The following is an 18,922-nucleotide window of genomic DNA, read 5'->3' as shown; positions in this document are numbered from 1 at the left end:
TTTGAAAAAAGAGTTAAATTTTATTGAAAGAGAGAAAAAAAAAATAACAAGAAAGAAGCACTAAACTAGTGCAATAAATAGAAAGGAAACAGAAGACACCAGCTACCGAACCTACAAGGAAACATTAGGTATCCAATCTTCTTCCTAATCGAAGTCCTTTTCTTAAATCCTGAGAACTTGATCCATCTTAATTCTTTCCTTTTATATACAAGTATGAATTGGATTAGACACAACCTCCTTTCTCGTTGTTCTCTTCAAATTTTACATTTTCCAGTAAGTCCGGTTACTACTGATGGATATAGGTTAATGTAGTTGAGGTCTGCTGGTTTATCCTGTTGGCCAGGTTCGTATTAAGTATTCCTTTCCTAATTTTGCCCAACCTCCTTATCTCAGCTGGCTGAAGTTTCAATGCTGTTGGAAACTCCGAGTCAGTCCTGTATTCGCACCGGAATCAGAACTATGATCCATATATAGGGGCTTGCCTCCTTTTCGATAAAGAAATACAGCTAACTAATACATTTCCACATTTCTTATTACTGCAGAGTGTTATTGAGGGTCATGTCATTGACATTCGTGGACCTCATCCTGTTAAGGCTTCCCTTGATGGAACTGGTGCTGTTAGTGGTTATGCTGCGCGTCTTTTCTGCATTCCTTTCAACTTCATTCGTGATAAGTTCTCGGGAATCATTTGGAAGAGTGATGGCCGTGGTACTCACCCGGTTGAGGGTTCTGTTGATGGTGCTGGTAGTGGTGATGCTGCACATCACACAAGGCTTTGGGTTGACAATAGCCTACATACACATGATGATAAGTCTTCGGGAATCATTGGGAACAGTGATGGCCTTTTTCATAATATGATTGAAGGGGTTCTCTACATACAAATGGGGATGGTAGCTGAGGCTGGACCAGGCATGATTCAAGTGGCAGGAAGCACAGGGAAAGACGATCTTAAGGTCTTACTTTTATGTGTTGACATAGCCGCAGCAGTTTGTTTTATGAGTTGTGGTGTGGGTTTGCTGGGGATGCGATTACTCGACTGTAAACGCATTAATAGTTCATTTCTAAAGAAGGCCCGGAAATTTGGTTTCATTACTGCAAGTTCCGCCATGGGAATCTATGTGCTCCTTGCATTGGCTTACATCCCGGCAGCTCTATTTTTGTAAGAGGAGGGATGGTACCAAGCAAGGGCGCACAACCCATAGATTTGTCTTTTAATTTATGTTCTGGGGCACACAGTGGTTAGTTCTTTTCTGGGGTCTTTTAACATTATCCCCCACCTACAGAATAATCTGGGGTTACCAGTGGAGGTAACGAGGAATCTGAGTTGTGTAACCACTGTTTTCGGTGTAAGTAAAAGTTTTTAAAGAAGGATTTGTCAGATCATTATACGTGGTTCGATCAAATGAAATTTAAAAAAAAAAAAGAAAACGATAGAAATAGGTCTCTTTTAACACTCTATCCATCAAAAATTTCCAAAAAATCTGACAAGAATCATAGTCATGAAAAAACAACGCACTGAAAAGGGCTTAGAGGGATGCAAAATGTTGATTAGACGTAAGACCACTTGGTATTACGCAACTTATAACATATGGAGACGAAACAATCTCATATACGTACTACGCGATTTCATCAAAATTTTGGCTTTCCCTTGGAAAATCAGCTGAATTGAGAAGAACATCTTGAAAACAAAAAAAAAAAGAGGTGAGAAACCACAAAAAAGAGGTCCTACCGGGAGTCGAACCCAGGTCGCAGGATTCAAAGTCCTGAGTGCTAACCACTACACCATAGAACCCATTTGTTGTTGATAAAAGAAGAAATTAACTAATGGTTTCTTTTAAGTCCACCTAGCTACTGTCTTTGTCAAACCAAAGCACATCTCTTCATGAATCCTTTCCTAGTTTTCTTCATCTTGTTTAACTAACCAATGATACAATATCTCTCAATTATCAAGTTGTTGTTAATCACTTATTGTATGTGTATTTGAAAAATGTGCAACATGCATGTGGAAAGAAAGCTGGTTGGTGGATGTCAACAATCATATTTGTGAACACTGGCCAATTAAAATGGCAAGACAGCATGGGAGATATGGTGATGCGTATTCCAAGACCAGAAACCAAACCCAATTGGAGTCATTCCACACATCCAAAACCTCAACTGGAAAGAGCACCAACCAAACCCATCTTGAATTAAAATGAATCAATTTCAACAAAAAAAGGTCCTTTGGAGAGTCGAACCAAGGTCCGAGGATTCAAAGTCCACTACACCATACAGAAACGATCTAATTGAGTGTCTTCGTTCATACCAAGCTACTGTCCTTATCACACCAAAAGGTCCAAAATTATATCTATCCATGATTCCTCTCCTAGTTTTCTTCATCTTGTTTAACTAATAGTAGGCAATCTCTCTCAATTATCAAGTTGTTGTTACTCACTTGAATAACAATTAACATTGAGCTAATTATTGTATGTGTATTTGAAGCATTGGTTGATCCAACTGATTAAGCAAGTGGAGAATGAAGACAATACATAGGTAGTAGAATCCAAGTACAAAATGACAATCTCACTTCCAATTTTATTTCATTACTTCTCTGATTCATTTTTGTATACACATTTGAGGTGTAAAGTTTGCATAAATAATCATACATTTTTTGTCCAATGTTTTGGAATTTCCTATGGACCCATTCACTATGTGATGTTAACTTCATTTAGACATCATTTTGGATCAGCAAGAAATTTTCAAAAACTTTTAAATAATTATTTTTGTAAAAAGTGGTTTTAAGCGACTACTTCTTGTTTGATTCTCTCTTAATCTTTGATTAATTCAGCTTCTTAATACAAAATTTCTTCTTGTTTGATTTGTTAATTCGGCCGCGTTATGGTAATGACGACGATGAAGATGAAAATGGGGTTCATGTACAGTGTATTAGTACTGTCGATACTTGGACTAAATTAAGTTTTTATATGTACACGACATTACGTGATGGTTTGTAATTTACATGCATTATTTTCATTTGTCAAGATAATCAAAACTAAGTCTGAGACGACATCGGATGTCGACCGATAACACGATCGTTCATCCGAAGAGAAAGTTGACTACAAAAAATCGATAGTTAGTCACGAAAGTAGGCGTCAATTTTGATTAACTTAATCAGCATATAAGCAAACAATAGTTTCATCAATTTGCGCAGAGATCTTGATTTCAGAGATAAGGAGAAGTACTGTCCGCATAGAAAATTCCATGATTTCTGCTGTGTCGGGAGACTATACAGCCTAGAGAATCACAAAGAGCGTCTGTTCCAGATTCTTGTGGTCCTATGGAACAAAATTATAAACGGGTGAAATCTATATATTTCACCAGTGTTCGTATTAAATCAGCACTTAATAATTTTACCACCTCTACTGGCCGCACCTATACTGGCCGCAGGGATAATTGTGGCGTTATATAATTGATTTTAACTAGGTCTGCATTTTATTTTTATACTGGTAAATTAAGAGATAGACGAAGACGAATATCAATATGAAGATCATCCCAAAGTTGAGAATATTACCATGACTTTGTAATCACCGTACTGAGTCATGCAACTACCTTGACAGTGACAGCGGTTTTTAATTAGTCGACCGGTAATAGATTAAGGAAACCTAACTAGCAACCTCAAGGCAGTGGCTAGCTAATTTCATCACAAAACCAGTTCAAGGTCATTTATACATATATGTATACTGTATCCGATCATATGTTCTCTCTCAAACCATTACACCTTCAACTGCATATATATACATCTTCTGTAATACAAGAAGAATTCTCGAAGAACAGCAAACCCATCCGTCATGGAAACAGGTAGTGGTGCAATTATGGAGGATGCAGCCAAATATTGGATGTGGATGAACAGCAAACCCGTCGGTGATGTTAGAGCAATCTCCAACAACGTTATTGTCGGTGAAGCTAATAATTGGGAAGAACGAGCGTTTGCGGTAGATTCAGCTGGACCTCTAGGGGGATTTATATGGCCGCCAAGATCTTATACATGTAGCTTTTGTGCAAGAGAATTCAGGTCAGCTCAAGCTTTAGGTGGGCATATGAACGTACACAGAAGGGATAGAGCTAGACTGAAAGAATCTGATCATCTTCCAATTGATCATTATAATCCCAACAATAACAATATCCATCGAGCCGTGGTTTACAATTCTGACCATAGTATTGTATCACTGTTACCTTTATCATCAACGCAAGAGATTATAGATATCAACGGTGCGGCCGGGAAGACCATATTGCTGGTTTCGCCTTCCTATGCTTGGTCTCCCACAGTTGTTCATGAAAACAATTATGCACAAGTAAAGGAAGCAGCAGGATCCAAACTTCTTTTGTTAGATCTCCCACAAACAGCCGATCCGGTTTTGGCTAGGGTCCGTAGTACTAGCAGTAGCAGCAGTAGTAGTACTTTAGTTTGTCAATCAGCATCGAAGCTTGAGGAAGAGAAAAGTTCATCCAAAGCACATGAAATTGAAGTACTCGATGATGATACGGCTAAGGATAATATTATAGAAGCTGTGAGTTTATCGAGTAATATCGACTCAAACAGGCCTACAGGGTTCAGTAACAATCATCATGTGTCTACGATGGGTAACAAGAGACGCAGAAGGGATGTACAAGTACTACCGTCCTTATCCCTCTCCCTGCTTCTGCCGACAGATGGTACTGCTGGTTCAACATCCACAATCTTCGATAACGTGAATGGGATACTCCATAGATCTAACCCGTCCATGGATGAGTTAGATCTTGAGCTCCGGTTATAGTTAGCGGCGACATAGATTCTTTGCGCAACATGGATCTCAAATAAACGTATGTACCTATTTAGTCCATGTTTATCAATTTCTTTTACTTCGCTTGTCTAGGTAATAGTTATAAATAAGGATTGATCCTTAACGCAAGCCTCTATAGGCTTCATCTGCTACTTAGATATTACACTTGACTAGATATACAAGTCTTTTACAAATTATCGGAAGCATGATTACAAAATTGATATTGAGAAATTTAGAAGTATACTAGTAAATGAAATGTTTATTATTGCTTTCGTGTATATATCTTTAGCAATTTGGGCGTCATAAATCTCATAACTAGTCCTGTTTTCCTACTACTATATTGTATGTTCAACAAAATCAGTTCCTGGTTACCAGATGCTAGTATTTAATATGTTACAGTTACTACGTTCGAATATACTAGCTAACTAGTCTAGTTTTAAATTACCCATCAAAGATAGATTTCCAGATTATGCATTTTATCATCTGTCCAAGGTTCTAACAAGAAAAACAAGAAAAAAAAAAAACAAACACCAAAAACCAAACAAATGGATTCCCCAAGAAAGTATGTATATAAGTCAGTTTACAACGCAACACAGATTCCTTTTTCTTTGTTTTCCATCATATATCACAGAAATTATATATCGAACTGTCTCTGTATACAACTGTATTCATTTTAAGCACATTTTTCTTTGGTCACAAAATCCATTCAGTTGTGCTCTGTTAACAACTTTTCTTTTTTGTATCCTTTCAAATTTCTTGTAAACCATCCAACAACATTCCCCACCAACTCTCTGTGAAGTCACGTTATAATAATTATGTACTAATTTTGCTTTCTAAAATTCAGAAATTAAGAGAGAATATTATTGCGTCATCCATCAGGTCACCTCCTGCCGGATTTTTGTTTCTTCTTGCGTTCCTATTATAGTAAGATTAATGTCGTACGTACTGTTGTATCTTGATCTGTCAGGAAAATGAAGAACCCTATGTAGGATATACTACTTATTATTGCTCTCTACTTGTCGATATCTTATCTTTATTTTTGACTTGTTTGCCAAATAATTCTGCACAAAGAAACGCAATTTTCTTGGATCCATAGGTATATGCCATGGGTGTTAAAACCAACAAAGAACAATCCATTGAGAATAAATATCTAGGTAATATGTGTTCTTAATATACTTAGGAATGGGGGTTGAATGCAGAGAGTGCATATGCAACCTGGTCCCTGGCTCATGTCGAGGGTGCCTATTGTGGTTGTTTGTCGGTCTGAAGTAAAAAGAGTTTCATGATCTTCTTAAGTGACAAGATTTGGAGAAGCATCAAATAATCCTTTCTCAAATGCTGCACGAGAATCCTTGGAATTTTTCGATATATTTTACTAGGACCTTTAACAATACTCCACCGAATCTAAAGAAATGTCTAAGTTCTTAATTAGCACCAAAAATTATATATGAAACAAAGCAGGGAAAAAGGCCTTCCCCTCTTTTGTTGGCTCCCTAAACCTAATCTAATTAAGACTATTTTCACATAACTCTCTTTAAATCTGTGTTCTTCGTTGTCTGCCCTGCTGACATGTGCGTAACAGTATTAATTGTAGCTAGCTTAGAGATGTGCAGAACTGTCAAAATTAGCTGTTTCATGCCTTGGTAATTAGCTCCTCGACGTGAAAAGCGTATTGTCAAATGACATACTGTTTCGCTTTCTTTTTATCCAAAAGATATATGTGGTAAAAGTCAACACATGTGTTCTACATTTCTATGATGGCCAAAGCAAGACTACTGTTTCATAGATTCTGTGTACAGAGATATTGATTCTTGAAGCATCGCAATTGATAAAAAGATGAGGCTGAGCATGAGGTTTACATTTTGGTTCTACACCAATGTTGTCATCCATCGTTCTTTGGCAGTATACAAAATATATTTTTGCTGTAGTTCTTGGGTCTGGATTTGTATTTTTTAAAAACATATTCGCATCAATATGTAACTTTACTTCCATATATTAGCCGAAATAAAAATATCACGGTTCTTCCGTAAAAATAAATTTGCACTCATCACTTACGGCTATCAGCTAAAAGGCAAAGAAGAATCTTCTTATGTACTACAAGTCCAAAAGCTTCACTCATATCAATTTCCTCTATTTTCATCCCCAAAGGCAATTTCAAGTAAAAGAGGTAGAAGGAAGTAGCGATGATCAAGAATAAAAGGATTTTGAGCAAAGCTTGGAAACATATTGTCCTAGGAAGACAAAATCATAAGGAGGGTTAAGAGAGAATCTAGAAAAACAAAGAGAGAACTCCGTACGCTTCAATAGGATTATAATCCTAGAATGTCCAATGATGACATGGAAAATCTATGTAAAGGTTGTGGGTTCGAGATTAAGAATACAAGGTGTGGAAGGACAATAGTCCCACATCGTCTGTTTCCGCAGAATTAACTTAAATATAATATGGAAGGGCCTCTCCACTCATTGTCAATTGGTTTTGAGTTAGATGCCCGCATACTTTAATATGGTTATAGGATCAAAATATCGCACAAGATATTTGTTAGTGTGCGAAGTGCAATCATCTTAGCATGCGAGAACGTAGCACACGTGCGAGAGAAGTTAGCACAAGTATAAGGCAGAAGTTAGCACAAGAATAAGACAAGATGAGCTGTACTCCACTACATGTGAGCTGTCATCCACTATGTAAACACCTATATAAAGAGAAAGGCATGAGAGAGAGAAATGAGGAATACACTTTTAGGAAAGAGACACACTTTATATGAGGAAACATTATGTAGAGAGAGAAGGTAGAATTATTATTATTAGGATTACCTCCTTCTTCTTCCTCCAAAAAAACTAGAGCTCCAAATACCCATTAATGGAGTCTCAATTGTAATCCATATGTAATTTCTACAATCATCGTGAAACCTAACCCCGTGGATGTAGATCATATTGATCGAACAACGTAAATCTTGTGTCCAATTTACAATTTTAGCACTTTAATCTTTATTTCGATTGTGAAATAGATTTAGATCTAGGAATAGTTAATGGGGTGTGTTGTAGGATTTCCTACAACTACATTTTTGGCGCTAGAAACGCTACCTTCTTCTTGTTGGATTGAAGAAGATTCAAAGATATTAGCTATTGTTAGAGTTGAATTCATTAGATCTACAATGTTTCAAGAGAAAATATGGAAGTCTCGGTGAAAAGAACGCTTGAAAACAACAAAAAAACATTAAATATTATGTCAAATCAAGTAACAAAGATGAAGAGGCAAAAAATGAAATTTCAGTGGAAGAAATTCATCTTCAGAAGACAAATGATGTTGAAGTTCGCAGAAATCCATTGACAACAGGAAAGAAAGGAAAATGTGGAAGAAGTGAAGGAAATCAAAGATAAGGTTAAGAGGCGGTGGCTGTGATTTTTGTCACAAACAGAAAACGCACAGATGGTTCAAGGTTGAGCGAAGAAGCAATAGGTCACGAGTTCGAATTCGCACAATTACATATTTTTCACTTTCTTTTCATCCCCAGGACGAATAAAAGAAAAAGAAGAAAATGTTGTGTTAATCTCGCAGAAGAGTAGCCTGAACAATTGGTTCGCACGGAAGTCTACCAGTCAGGACTCACGAGTTTGAATCCTCGCTTACACAAATTTTTGATATACTTTTGAACAGTTATGAGCGAATATAAGTTAAACTTGTGCGGTCGTTTAATTATTACACACATGCGAAGCAGTACAATTGGTCAAGAGAGCAGAATGTGCATTCGTGGTCGCAAGTTCGAATTCGCCTGCGAGCATAGTTTTCTTCTTTTTACAAAGGGCGGAAATATGAATAATTTCTCAGTGTTGTTTCATTCCTTCGCAAACAAGAGGCAGCGTGTTCAAATCCCAACACTAGCGTATTTTTTCGCGTGGTCTTTGATTATTTCGCATAAAAGAAAGTTGGTGATTATTTCGCACAAATATTCCTCTTTGGAGGGTTCGTACAGATGGTAGAGAGTGAAGTGAACAAGTTTTATGTCACGGGTTCAATCCTCACCCAACTCATATTTTTCACATATTTTTTCCAGAACGACAAAAGCAGAATATAAGTTAAGTTTCAACATGGTGCGTTATTTTCGCACGGTAGAAGAAGCAAAGATGGTTCAGAGTCAGGAGTACGAGTTGGTATCGCAAGATCAATTCTCACCGCAATTATATTTTTCACACATTTTTATAAGTACGAGTGTGTGGCTATATGACTTTCTTTCACAAATAGGAGACAGAACAGATGGTGAAAGACGAAGAGTGTGAGCTATGCGTCACGCGATCGATTCCGCATACGCTCATATTTTTGAGAAAATTTTTCTACAAAGGCAAACAGCGAATACAAGTCTAGTTTCCACACTGTGCGTTCATTTCGCGTCATGCGTTCAAATTCGCATCCACACGAATTTTTCACAATATTTTGAAGAGGCAATAATACAAGAAATAATAAGACAAGAATAAGACCTCTACATAGGGAGGCGAAGTAAGACCACACCAATGTAGTTAATATTGGATACCGGTTTGTCTCGGCCGGGGACCGGTTTACTGGTACAACATTGTATCGGGGAGATTTCGGTTTCAAATATCGGTATAATATCGGTTCTAAATTTTATATCTATAACTTTTATAATAAACATTTGTTCAAATAAGATCCCCTATTTGAATCACTTACGTGCATACGTAGTTAGATCACATACCATGGGAAAAGGAGGCTGATGCAGTGATGTTCCCACTAATTAAGGCAGACTTGAACCAACCAAAATGTTGGATAGTCAGAACCTTACTCCCAATTTGGTTATTAAACTACCAACAACTCATACCTATTAAACATGTTGGCTTGAAACATGATGCTCAAAATTGATGGAACACTAACTACTGTAGGTAGCGTGGTTTTGGTTTGGTTTCGATGAATTTCTGAATTATTTATATTTACTTTTTGGGTGGAAAGAATACCAGCCTTTTATGTATCAGAGTATACGAATTCAATTTAAATTGGAACAACTTATTGCTAGTGTCTATGTATATTATGATGATGATCAGAAGGTGCAAGAACTGGAAAAGACAAGATCACGAAAAGAAGAAAATCTACGGCAAAGATACACGAGATTCAACACATAAAAGCATCACAGAACATTCATCACAGAACAATTAGAAGAGATTAATAATCAAACATCAATCTCTTGCTGGAAAAAAGAAAAATCAATTGAATCTTGCCCCGTTAAGATTGAGAAGAAGAGCTTTTTCAGATGAATATTCGATGGGACTCGGCGATTTCATCTCTTCCCTTCGCTTAAAATTCCCAAATTACCATGATGTTGAGAACAAATACCGAAAATATCAAATATCGGTAAAAATCGGCCGTATCGTTTCGTGTATATCGGCCGATATTATCGGCAAAATATCGTATCGCCGATATTGTTATTCCGTTTCGCTCTACCACCGATACCGGTAATATCGCCGATAAATCGGCCGGTATCGGCGATATTGACTACATTGGACCACACTAGGCACACATAGACCTATATATTATGATGATTATATTATTATTATGCAGGAATAAGGGAAAAGAAGCAACAATACAATATGATACGATGAACTAAAGATGGACAAAGAACAAAGGTAAGTAACTCAACATTATCTATACATTACATGAAAGCATCGCATAATCATACATGGCATAAGCATCACATAAGCATTACATGGCATAAGCATCGCATAAGCATTACATCGCATAAGTGTTTTCGCTCAATTATTTCGCATAAGCAATTTGAAGTCATTATACTCAAAGAAGAAAGACGTGAAGATCAATTCGCTCATCCAAAACTTTCTCAAGGATTCTTCCCTCATAGATAAAACACAAGGCAACTATGGATTATCAAGAAAATATTTTTTGTTCTTTATCTCTTCGGTCAGAATCATTTCCAAAGAGGACGCCCATTCATGAATAACAAGAATTCTCACCAACAATGGATTAAGAGAAATAAAAGACATGAAATAGGAATCACATCAAAAAAGTTTCGCATGATTGATTCGCAATACTTCTTATATTTTGAGGATTAATACTTCTTATACTTCTTCAAGGATACTTCTTATACTTCTTCGAGGATACTTCATACTTCTTATACTTCTTCGAGGATACTTCATCCTTCGTATACTTCAAGAAATGATACTTCTCAAAGCTTCGTAACTTCACAAAAGAATAAGAGGCAAGTACTACTCCAACATCACGCATCTCGCACCAGCGACTACAACAAAGTGGATTTTTCCTTGAAGATCACTCTTCAAGCGATATTCAAGAAAAAAGAGGCAAAATATAGGATCAAAATATCGCACAAGATATTTGTTAGTGTGAGAGGTGCAATCATCTTAGCATGCGAGAACGTAGCACACGTGCGAGAGAAGTTAGCACAGGTATAAGGCAGAAGTTAGCACAAGAATAAGACAAGATGAGTTGTACTCCACTACATGTGAGCTGTCATCCACTAAACACCTATATAAAGAGAAAGGCAGGTGAGAGAGAAAGGAGGAATACACTTTTAGGAAAGAGACACACTTTATATGAGAACACATTCTGTAGAGAGAGAAGGTAGAGTTATTATTATTAGGATTATCTCCTTCTTCTTCCTCCATAAAAACTAGAGCTCCAAATACTCATTAATGGAGTCTCAATTGTAATCCATATGTAATTTCTACAATCATAGTGAAACCTAACCCCGTGGATGTAGATCATATTGATCGAACCACGTAAATCTTATGTCCAATTTACAATTTTAGCACTTTAATCTTTATTTTGATTGTGAAACAGATTTAGATCTAGGAATAGTTATTGGGGTGTGTTGTAGGATTTCCTACAACTACAATGGTATCAGAGCTATGCTTGTAGGGGGATTTTTTCCATTATTAATTATTTACCGTGACCGATTTTTCACTTGTGCACCCATGATCCCACTTTGGTCATTATGTACGTGGTCCACGCATAATTAACTTAAATATAATGTGGAGGGGCCTCTCCACTCATTTCCAATTGGTTTTGAGTTGGATGTCCGCAGACTTTAACAAAAGGTAATATTTAGTGCTTTAAGTAAACTTTTCCCTATTTTAGTAAGCTTTTCCCCATTTTACGTTATTGTGTTTATTGGTTGCTTGCCCAAGACCTGTTTTCCATGGTTTTATTGTTTGTTTTGGTGTTTTAGGAGGTTTATGCCTTGACAGAGATCCGCCTAGACGTTCTCAATCTGTTTTTTTTTTTCCTTTTTCAATGAAAAGCTTAACTTTTCTTTTCAGAGAAGACACTCCTCCACACTGAATGAATGAAGTGAAGGTCTCCAGTTCGAGCTTGTGTAGCTCCATTGTTTTCTTGATCTTTTTTCTTTTCCAGTTTTTTCTTTCGTGCACCTGCATCTGTTCATCTTCTTTATTTGTACCTCATCTTCTGCTTTTCTTTTTGTCGCACCTTTTAATAAAATTTCAATCTTTTTCATTTAAAAAAAAAAAAAAAACCTAGAGTTTTTGGTGCATTGTTGGTGGAAAGTGTGCTTCTCTGTATGATATTAGCCTACAACAAACTGCACGATTAGCCTGTGGAATATCCAAGTCTCAACTACTACACAAGGTACCAATGTTATGTGGAAAGACTTCTGGAAGATTAGAACGTGACCTAGAGTCAAGCACTTCTTCTGGAAGTGTCTTTTTAATAACCTGCCAACATGACAAGAGCAAGATTGTGTTAAGAATTTGATATATTTCTTATTATTATCATTCTCTAACTCTTTACAACGAATTATATATATGATTCAATACTTGGGAAAGAAATAACTTCTTTCCTAATACGACTCTTTTCTAGACCGACCTTAAGAGTCCCAATTAAACCATATTCCTAATCAGTCTCGGATCCTCAGATTTCTTACCGAGCTTAGAAGTCTTATTGGTTAGACTTTCCTAAACAATCTCTAAGAGACGTGTATAACTGAGACTTTCCTAATCAGTCTCGGATACACGTCTCAATACCCCCCTCAAGACGGAGCATGCTGGTCACAAATGCCCATCTTGGACAAAATAGCATGGAACTGAGCTTTTCCCAACGACTTTGTGAATATATCCGCCAACTGCATTGTTGTAGGAGTATAAGAAGTAGAATAATCTTCTGTATTACCGCATCCCTGACTAGATGACAGTCCACTTCAATATGTTTCGTTCGTTCATGAAAAACAGGGTTTTTCGCAATATATAAAGCTGATTGACTATCGCAAAGAAGACTCATAGCTTGTGTATGATAAACCCCCATATCACTGAGTAATTGTTTCAACCATTTTAACTCACATGTAGCCGCCGCCATGGAACGATATTCTGCTTCAGCCGAGCTACGAGACACAGTTGGTTGCTTCTTAGTCTTCCAAGATATTGGCGAATCTCCAAAACAAACAAACCATCCCGTCAGTGAGCGCCTAGTTAAAGGAAAACTTGCCCAATCTGAATCACACCAACCTCTCAAGGTTAAACTACTATCAGAGCGCAACCGAATTCCTTGTCCAGGATTCTTCTTTAAATATCTAACCACACGAAGTGCTGCTTCTCAATGCTCCATTCTCGGTCGTTGCATAAACTGAGATAAGATATGCACTGAGTAAGCAAGATCTGGTCTGGTGACAGATAAATAGATTAAACGCCCAACCAATCTTCTATATTTTTCTACATTATAAAGCAAATCTCCTGTTGCTAAAGCAAGACGATGATTGGTTTCAATAGGAAATTATGCAGGTTTCGCACCCAATAAACCTGTCTCCATTATAATATCCAACGCATACTTTCTCTGGAAAATGTAAAAACCTTGTTTACTACGTGCCACTTCCAATCCAAGGAAGTATTTCAATTTTCCTAAATCTTTCATCTTAAAACATTGACCCAAGTATGCTTTAAATTGTGTAAGCGCAACTAGATCATTTCCTGCAATAATCAAATCATCAACATACACCAGCACATTAAGTTGCATTTTTCCCTTCATCATAGTAAAGAGAGAGTAATCTGAGTACGATTGCCGAAACCCATAATTCTTCAATGCAGTTGACAGCTTCGCAAACCAACACCGCGGTGCTTGTTTTAGGCCATACAACGATTTCTTCATCTTACACACCATATGAGGGTTACCCTTAGCAAATCCAGGTGGTATTTTCATATAGACTTCCTCTTCCAAATCTCCATGTAAGAACGCATTATGCACATCCATCTGATGCACATTCCACTGTTTAGCTGCAGCAACAGCCAAGAACATACGAACAGTTGTCATCTTTGCCACTGGTGCAAACGTCTCATTGTAATCTAATCCTTCAACTTGATGATTTCCAAAAATCACAAGTCTCGCCTTTAAACGCACCAAACTCCCATTTTCATCATACTTTTCCGTATATATCCACTTACTTCCTAAAGCTTTCTTACCAGGTGGCAATTCTATTAGATCCCACGTGCCTTGTTCTTCTAAGGCCCGTATTTCTTCCGCCATTGCTTTCCTCCAACCTGGATGTTTCATTTCCTCTCTGAAATTCCTCGGCTCAGACTTTGCAGATAATGCAGCAATATAATTTTTATGCATGTCAGAAAACCTGTCACAACTAACATAATATGTCAAAGGATAAGGTGTACCTGAGGATGATGACTGTGATGGTTGAGAGTGAGATGAACTATTTTCTCTAATGGTGTGTGTCACAAAACATTTCAGCCTACTCGAGGGAATCTTCTGACGCTTCCCCTTACCTAAATCATCATTCCCAACTGCAACATCTGTGGCTTGTCCATCATTTGTCACAACTGCCTGTTTTTCTGAAGTTGTAGTCTGACGCTGAACTGCTACATCGTCAACAGGTGTTGCAGTCTGCACTGCGACATCTTCATCCGTATTTCGCTGTTCTTCTGCAGTTTCTTCACCATCAGCGACTATGCACTCTTCGTCATCACTCCATTCTTCACCAGCACGATCTGTCTCAGTTGTAGTCCCAGCAACATCAGTTGCTATATGACTTCTAGAGCTCTCCATCATATCCGTTTCAACTATATTACCATTCAACTCAGTCTTAAATGGAAATTGTGTCTCATAGAATTTTACATCTCGAGACACCATAAATTTTCTTGTGTCTAGATCATAAACTTGCCATGCCTTCTTACCATATGGATAGCCAAGAAACACACACCTCCGTCCTCGACTAGCAAACTTATCTCCTTTACTGTTTTGATCATGTACATAGCACAAACACCCAAACACCTTCAATTTTTTATATATAGGTGGTTTTCCAAACAATACTTCATATGGTGTTTTATTATTTAGGATAGGTGTAGGCGTACGCTGTTGTCAATGCACACTCTCCCCAAAACCATTTCGGCAAGCTTGCTTGAAATCTTAAAGCCCTTGCTACATTTATTATATGTTGATGTTTTCTCTCTACTCTTCCATTTTGTTGAGGAGTACCTACACATGATGTCTCAAAGACTATTCCATTAGTCTTAAAATAACCACGTAATGCATTAAATTCCGTCCCATTATCACTTCTAACAATTTTAATATCTTTGTTAAATTGACGCTTCACAAGAGCAACAAATTCACGAAATATTGATTCAACCTCTGTTTTATTCCGAATTAAATAAATCCAAACACCTCTTGAAAAATCATCCACTATTGTCAGAAAATATTGAGCTCCACATGATGAATGGATCTTATAAGGACCCCATAAATCTATATGAACTAAATCAAAAATACAATTTGATTTACTCAAACTACTAGAAAAGCTGCTTCTACGATGCTTTGCCCGGGGGCAAATATCACAAGCATCATTATTCTTCTTAATTAATCTACTAACACCTTGCAACTTCTGCAAAACTTTCTCTGAAGGATGTCCCATACGTTGATGCCACAACTCATATGTATCTTCACGCACAGCCATAACTTCAACATGCGGCACACCACAGAAAATATATAGTCCACCTTGTCTCTCAGCCACTCCAATCATCCTCCTCGTAGACCGGTCCTATATAAGACATAATTTGTTAGTACACTGAATAATATAACTCATCTCATCAATAAGTTGTGTGACTTAAATTAGGTTACAGGTTATCTTTGGCACATAAAGTACGTTTTCAAGTTTCAATCCACCAGGAAGAATCACAGTTCCTATTTTCTCAGAGGATGCATACTTTCCATCAGGCAATCCAACCGAACATGCCCTAATATCTCTTACATTTATCATGTTAAGAAGTTCATACGTAACATGGTTTGTTGCTCCTGTGTCAACAATCCAAGATGTTTTATTCTTTTTACCTTGTAGATGAGAACCCGATTTTCTTGAGTTTAAAAACTCCATCACCTGTTGAACCTGTGCTGCTGTAACTCCTACTAGAGACGTTTCATCAGCTGATGACGTACCAGCACTATCCTTTGTTGCCGAAACATGCAGGTTATGAGCACGGACAGGATTACCTCCTTGTCCTCTACCTCCTCTTCCAGCACGTCCTCTTCCTCCAGTTCTTCCTCCTCTGCCATTCTTTGGTCTATCTCCCCACCATTCTGGATATACAATGATCTTAAAACAGCCATCATCAGAGTGTCCTTGTCTGCTGCAAGTTTTGCAGTACTTGGTGGGATCATAAGCACTATTAAGTAGGCGTTGATCAGCTTGCACCTTAAAGGCCATAACATTCTCCTGCATCTCTGTAGGTACTACTCCATCTCCAATCTTCAGGCGTTCTGAGTTCACAATGGTTTGATACGCAACGTCTACAGACGGCAATGGTTCCCTTGCAAGCAATTGTTCACGCAAAGAACTGTATACAGAATCTAACCCAATCAGAAAATAGTGCAAGAAATCTTCTTCTCTTAACATACTAACCTGAGATGCAATATTACATGTACACTGTCCACACTTGCATTGCGGTATCTTCATATAAGTCACCATCTCATCCCATATTTTGTTCAATCTTCCAAAATATATAGCAACTCCCTCTGTTTTCTTCTGTTTACAGTCACTTAAAGATGCTTTTAGTTGACATATTCTTGTCCCACTAACAACACAAAATCTTCTCTTCAAGTGTGCCCATAATAGACTTGCATCCTCATAATCTCCCAGGGTTGATCTTACTGACAACTCCAATGTGTTAGCAATCCATGACACCAACATTGATTGCACTGCTATCCATTCTTCTAACTGATCTGGATCTTCAGGTCGCTTAATGGTTCCATCAATGAAGCCATATTTTCTCTTGGCTATCAGCGATCTTCTTATGGCTCTAGCCCATTCATCATAATTATTTCCTCTCATAACTATTGGCGTGATGATAGTTCCTGGTCCATCACTCGATCCTAGATGATATACAGGATTCTTCTTCTGGGTATCATATTCCACCATCTTACTTTTTGATGATTCAATCTCATTGACCATCCTTTTTTTTTTTTTAGGTTTCAAAACTGGCTCTCGATGTCATGTTAAGAATTTGATATATTTCTTATTATTATCATTCTCTAACTCTTTACAACGAATTATATATATGATTCAATACTTGGGAAAGAAATAACTTCTTTCCTAATACGACTCTTTTCTAGACCGACCTTAAGAGTCCCAATTAAACCATATTCCTAATCAGTCTCGGATCCTCAGATTTCTTACCGAGCTTAGAAGTCTTATTGGTTAGACTTTCCTAAACAATCTCTAAGAGACGTGTATAACTGAGACTTTCCTAATCAGTCTCGGATACACGTCTCAATAATTGTCTATGGTCTGCATTTATATCAACCAGTTATGTCCTTTTAGCAAGCACCTGACCTGTCACCCGTGCTTTCTCATGGACGGTTTGGATGGATGTACGCAGAGTACTGCACAATCAAAGCTCAGACATCCTTACCATGTCTGAATAATGGATAACACAAGATAGTCAACTACAAGGTAATGCAGAATAGTTGAAGGCAATTTACACTCTGCAATGCAGAAAGCCACCAAAGGAGACAGGAAAAAGAAAAACACAAAACAAGGACAAAGGACCAAGGAGGTTCGAAAAAAAGAGTCCCACAGTGATTAATCAATGGTTATCACATCATGAGTACAATACCCAACTATATATGGAAGCTCTATAAAGCTGTACAAAAATAGGCGGTTCTGCGGTGAGCTTATCAAGTACCATTGACTCAGACAGGCCTACCGTTCTTGTTCCCCTCTTTGCTTATTGCCACAGATGGTACTGCTGGTTCAACATACCTTCGGTGTTCAACAAAAATGCAGCTTCCTTGAAATATGCCTAGAGACGCATACTTTTCACCGGCAATGCATCAAAAGCGCTAGGTTTTTCGCAAAAAGAAAAAGAAGAAAGATAAAGAACAGAGAAGAAAAACATTGGTGCTGCCCAGGCTCGAACTGGGGACCTTCAGTGTGTAAGACTGACGTGATAACCGACTACACCACAGCACCGAGTTGTTAATAATTCTGTGTTAAGACTAAGTTATTCATAGCGCAGCACCAAATACCCACTTAAGTTCTAACACCCTCGAGAAATAACTTTAAATCTGCCAAGAGAAACAACAACGGAAAAACAAAATTCCACTCTTTCCTGTTCCATGTTACCAATAGTACCTCTTGGACAAAGCATTTTTACAGTAGGCAAGACTCACGAGTTCCCGTCCACAAAGAAAAGTTCTCCTTTGGCGAGATTGATTTATGCCACATAAGCTGTCATCCGAAACAGTAGTGGTACTAGTATTCACTCGTAGAATAGATGGTGTCTGAGTGAGATCCTGCTTTGTCTTATAAACAACGTTGTCTGTCGAGTTGCTTACGGTATAAAGTACGTAGCTGAACAAGACGAAGCTGATGATGGCAAGACGAAAATTTACATGATTTTTCAAGAAACACTGCACTGTTCCTTACTGCATTGTTTAGACTGGAAATTGCGTTTGGGTATGAAATTAGAGGAAGTTGATATGAGTAAAGCTTTTGGAGTTACAGTACGTAAGAAGATTCCTCTTTGTCTTTTGGCTCATAACCGTAGATGATGCATGCGTGCAAATTTGTTTTAACGGAGAACCATGATGTTTTGTTCTAAAAAAAAATAACCATATTGACAGGTGCAAATATGTTTTTATGGAGATC

At 37.6% G+C, this 18,922-nt stretch overlaps 1 protein-coding gene and 2 non-coding genes across 3 annotated transcripts; 1 reads left to right on the top strand and 2 right to left on the bottom strand.

Annotated features, from left to right (window-relative positions):
- Positions 1-1,720: 1,720 nt before the first annotated feature.
- Positions 1,721-1,792, bottom strand: TRNAQ-UUG. The gene has a single exon. It is a non-coding gene; the product is annotated as a tRNA-Gln (tRNA).
- Positions 1,793-3,824: 2,032 nt separating this feature from the next.
- LOC113311258 lies at positions 3,825-4,790 on the top strand. Its single transcript, XM_026560098.1, has one exon. The coding sequence runs from the start codon at positions 3,825-3,827 to the stop codon at positions 4,788-4,790; it is 966 nt and encodes a 321-aa protein (XP_026415883.1).
- A 13,380-nt stretch (positions 4,791-18,170) lies between these two features.
- TRNAV-UAC lies at positions 18,171-18,244 on the bottom strand. The gene has a single exon. It is a non-coding gene; the product is annotated as a tRNA-Val (tRNA).
- Between the last annotated feature and the right edge of the window lie 678 nt (positions 18,245-18,922).

Source organism: Papaver somniferum, chromosome 9, assembly GCF_003573695.1.
Source record: "Papaver somniferum cultivar HN1 chromosome 9, ASM357369v1, whole genome shotgun sequence".
NCBI classification, from domain to species: domain Eukaryota; kingdom Viridiplantae; phylum Streptophyta; class Magnoliopsida; order Ranunculales; family Papaveraceae; genus Papaver; species Papaver somniferum.
Note: the sequence above shows the minus strand (reverse complement) of the source record. Positions and strands in the feature narration are given on the sequence as shown.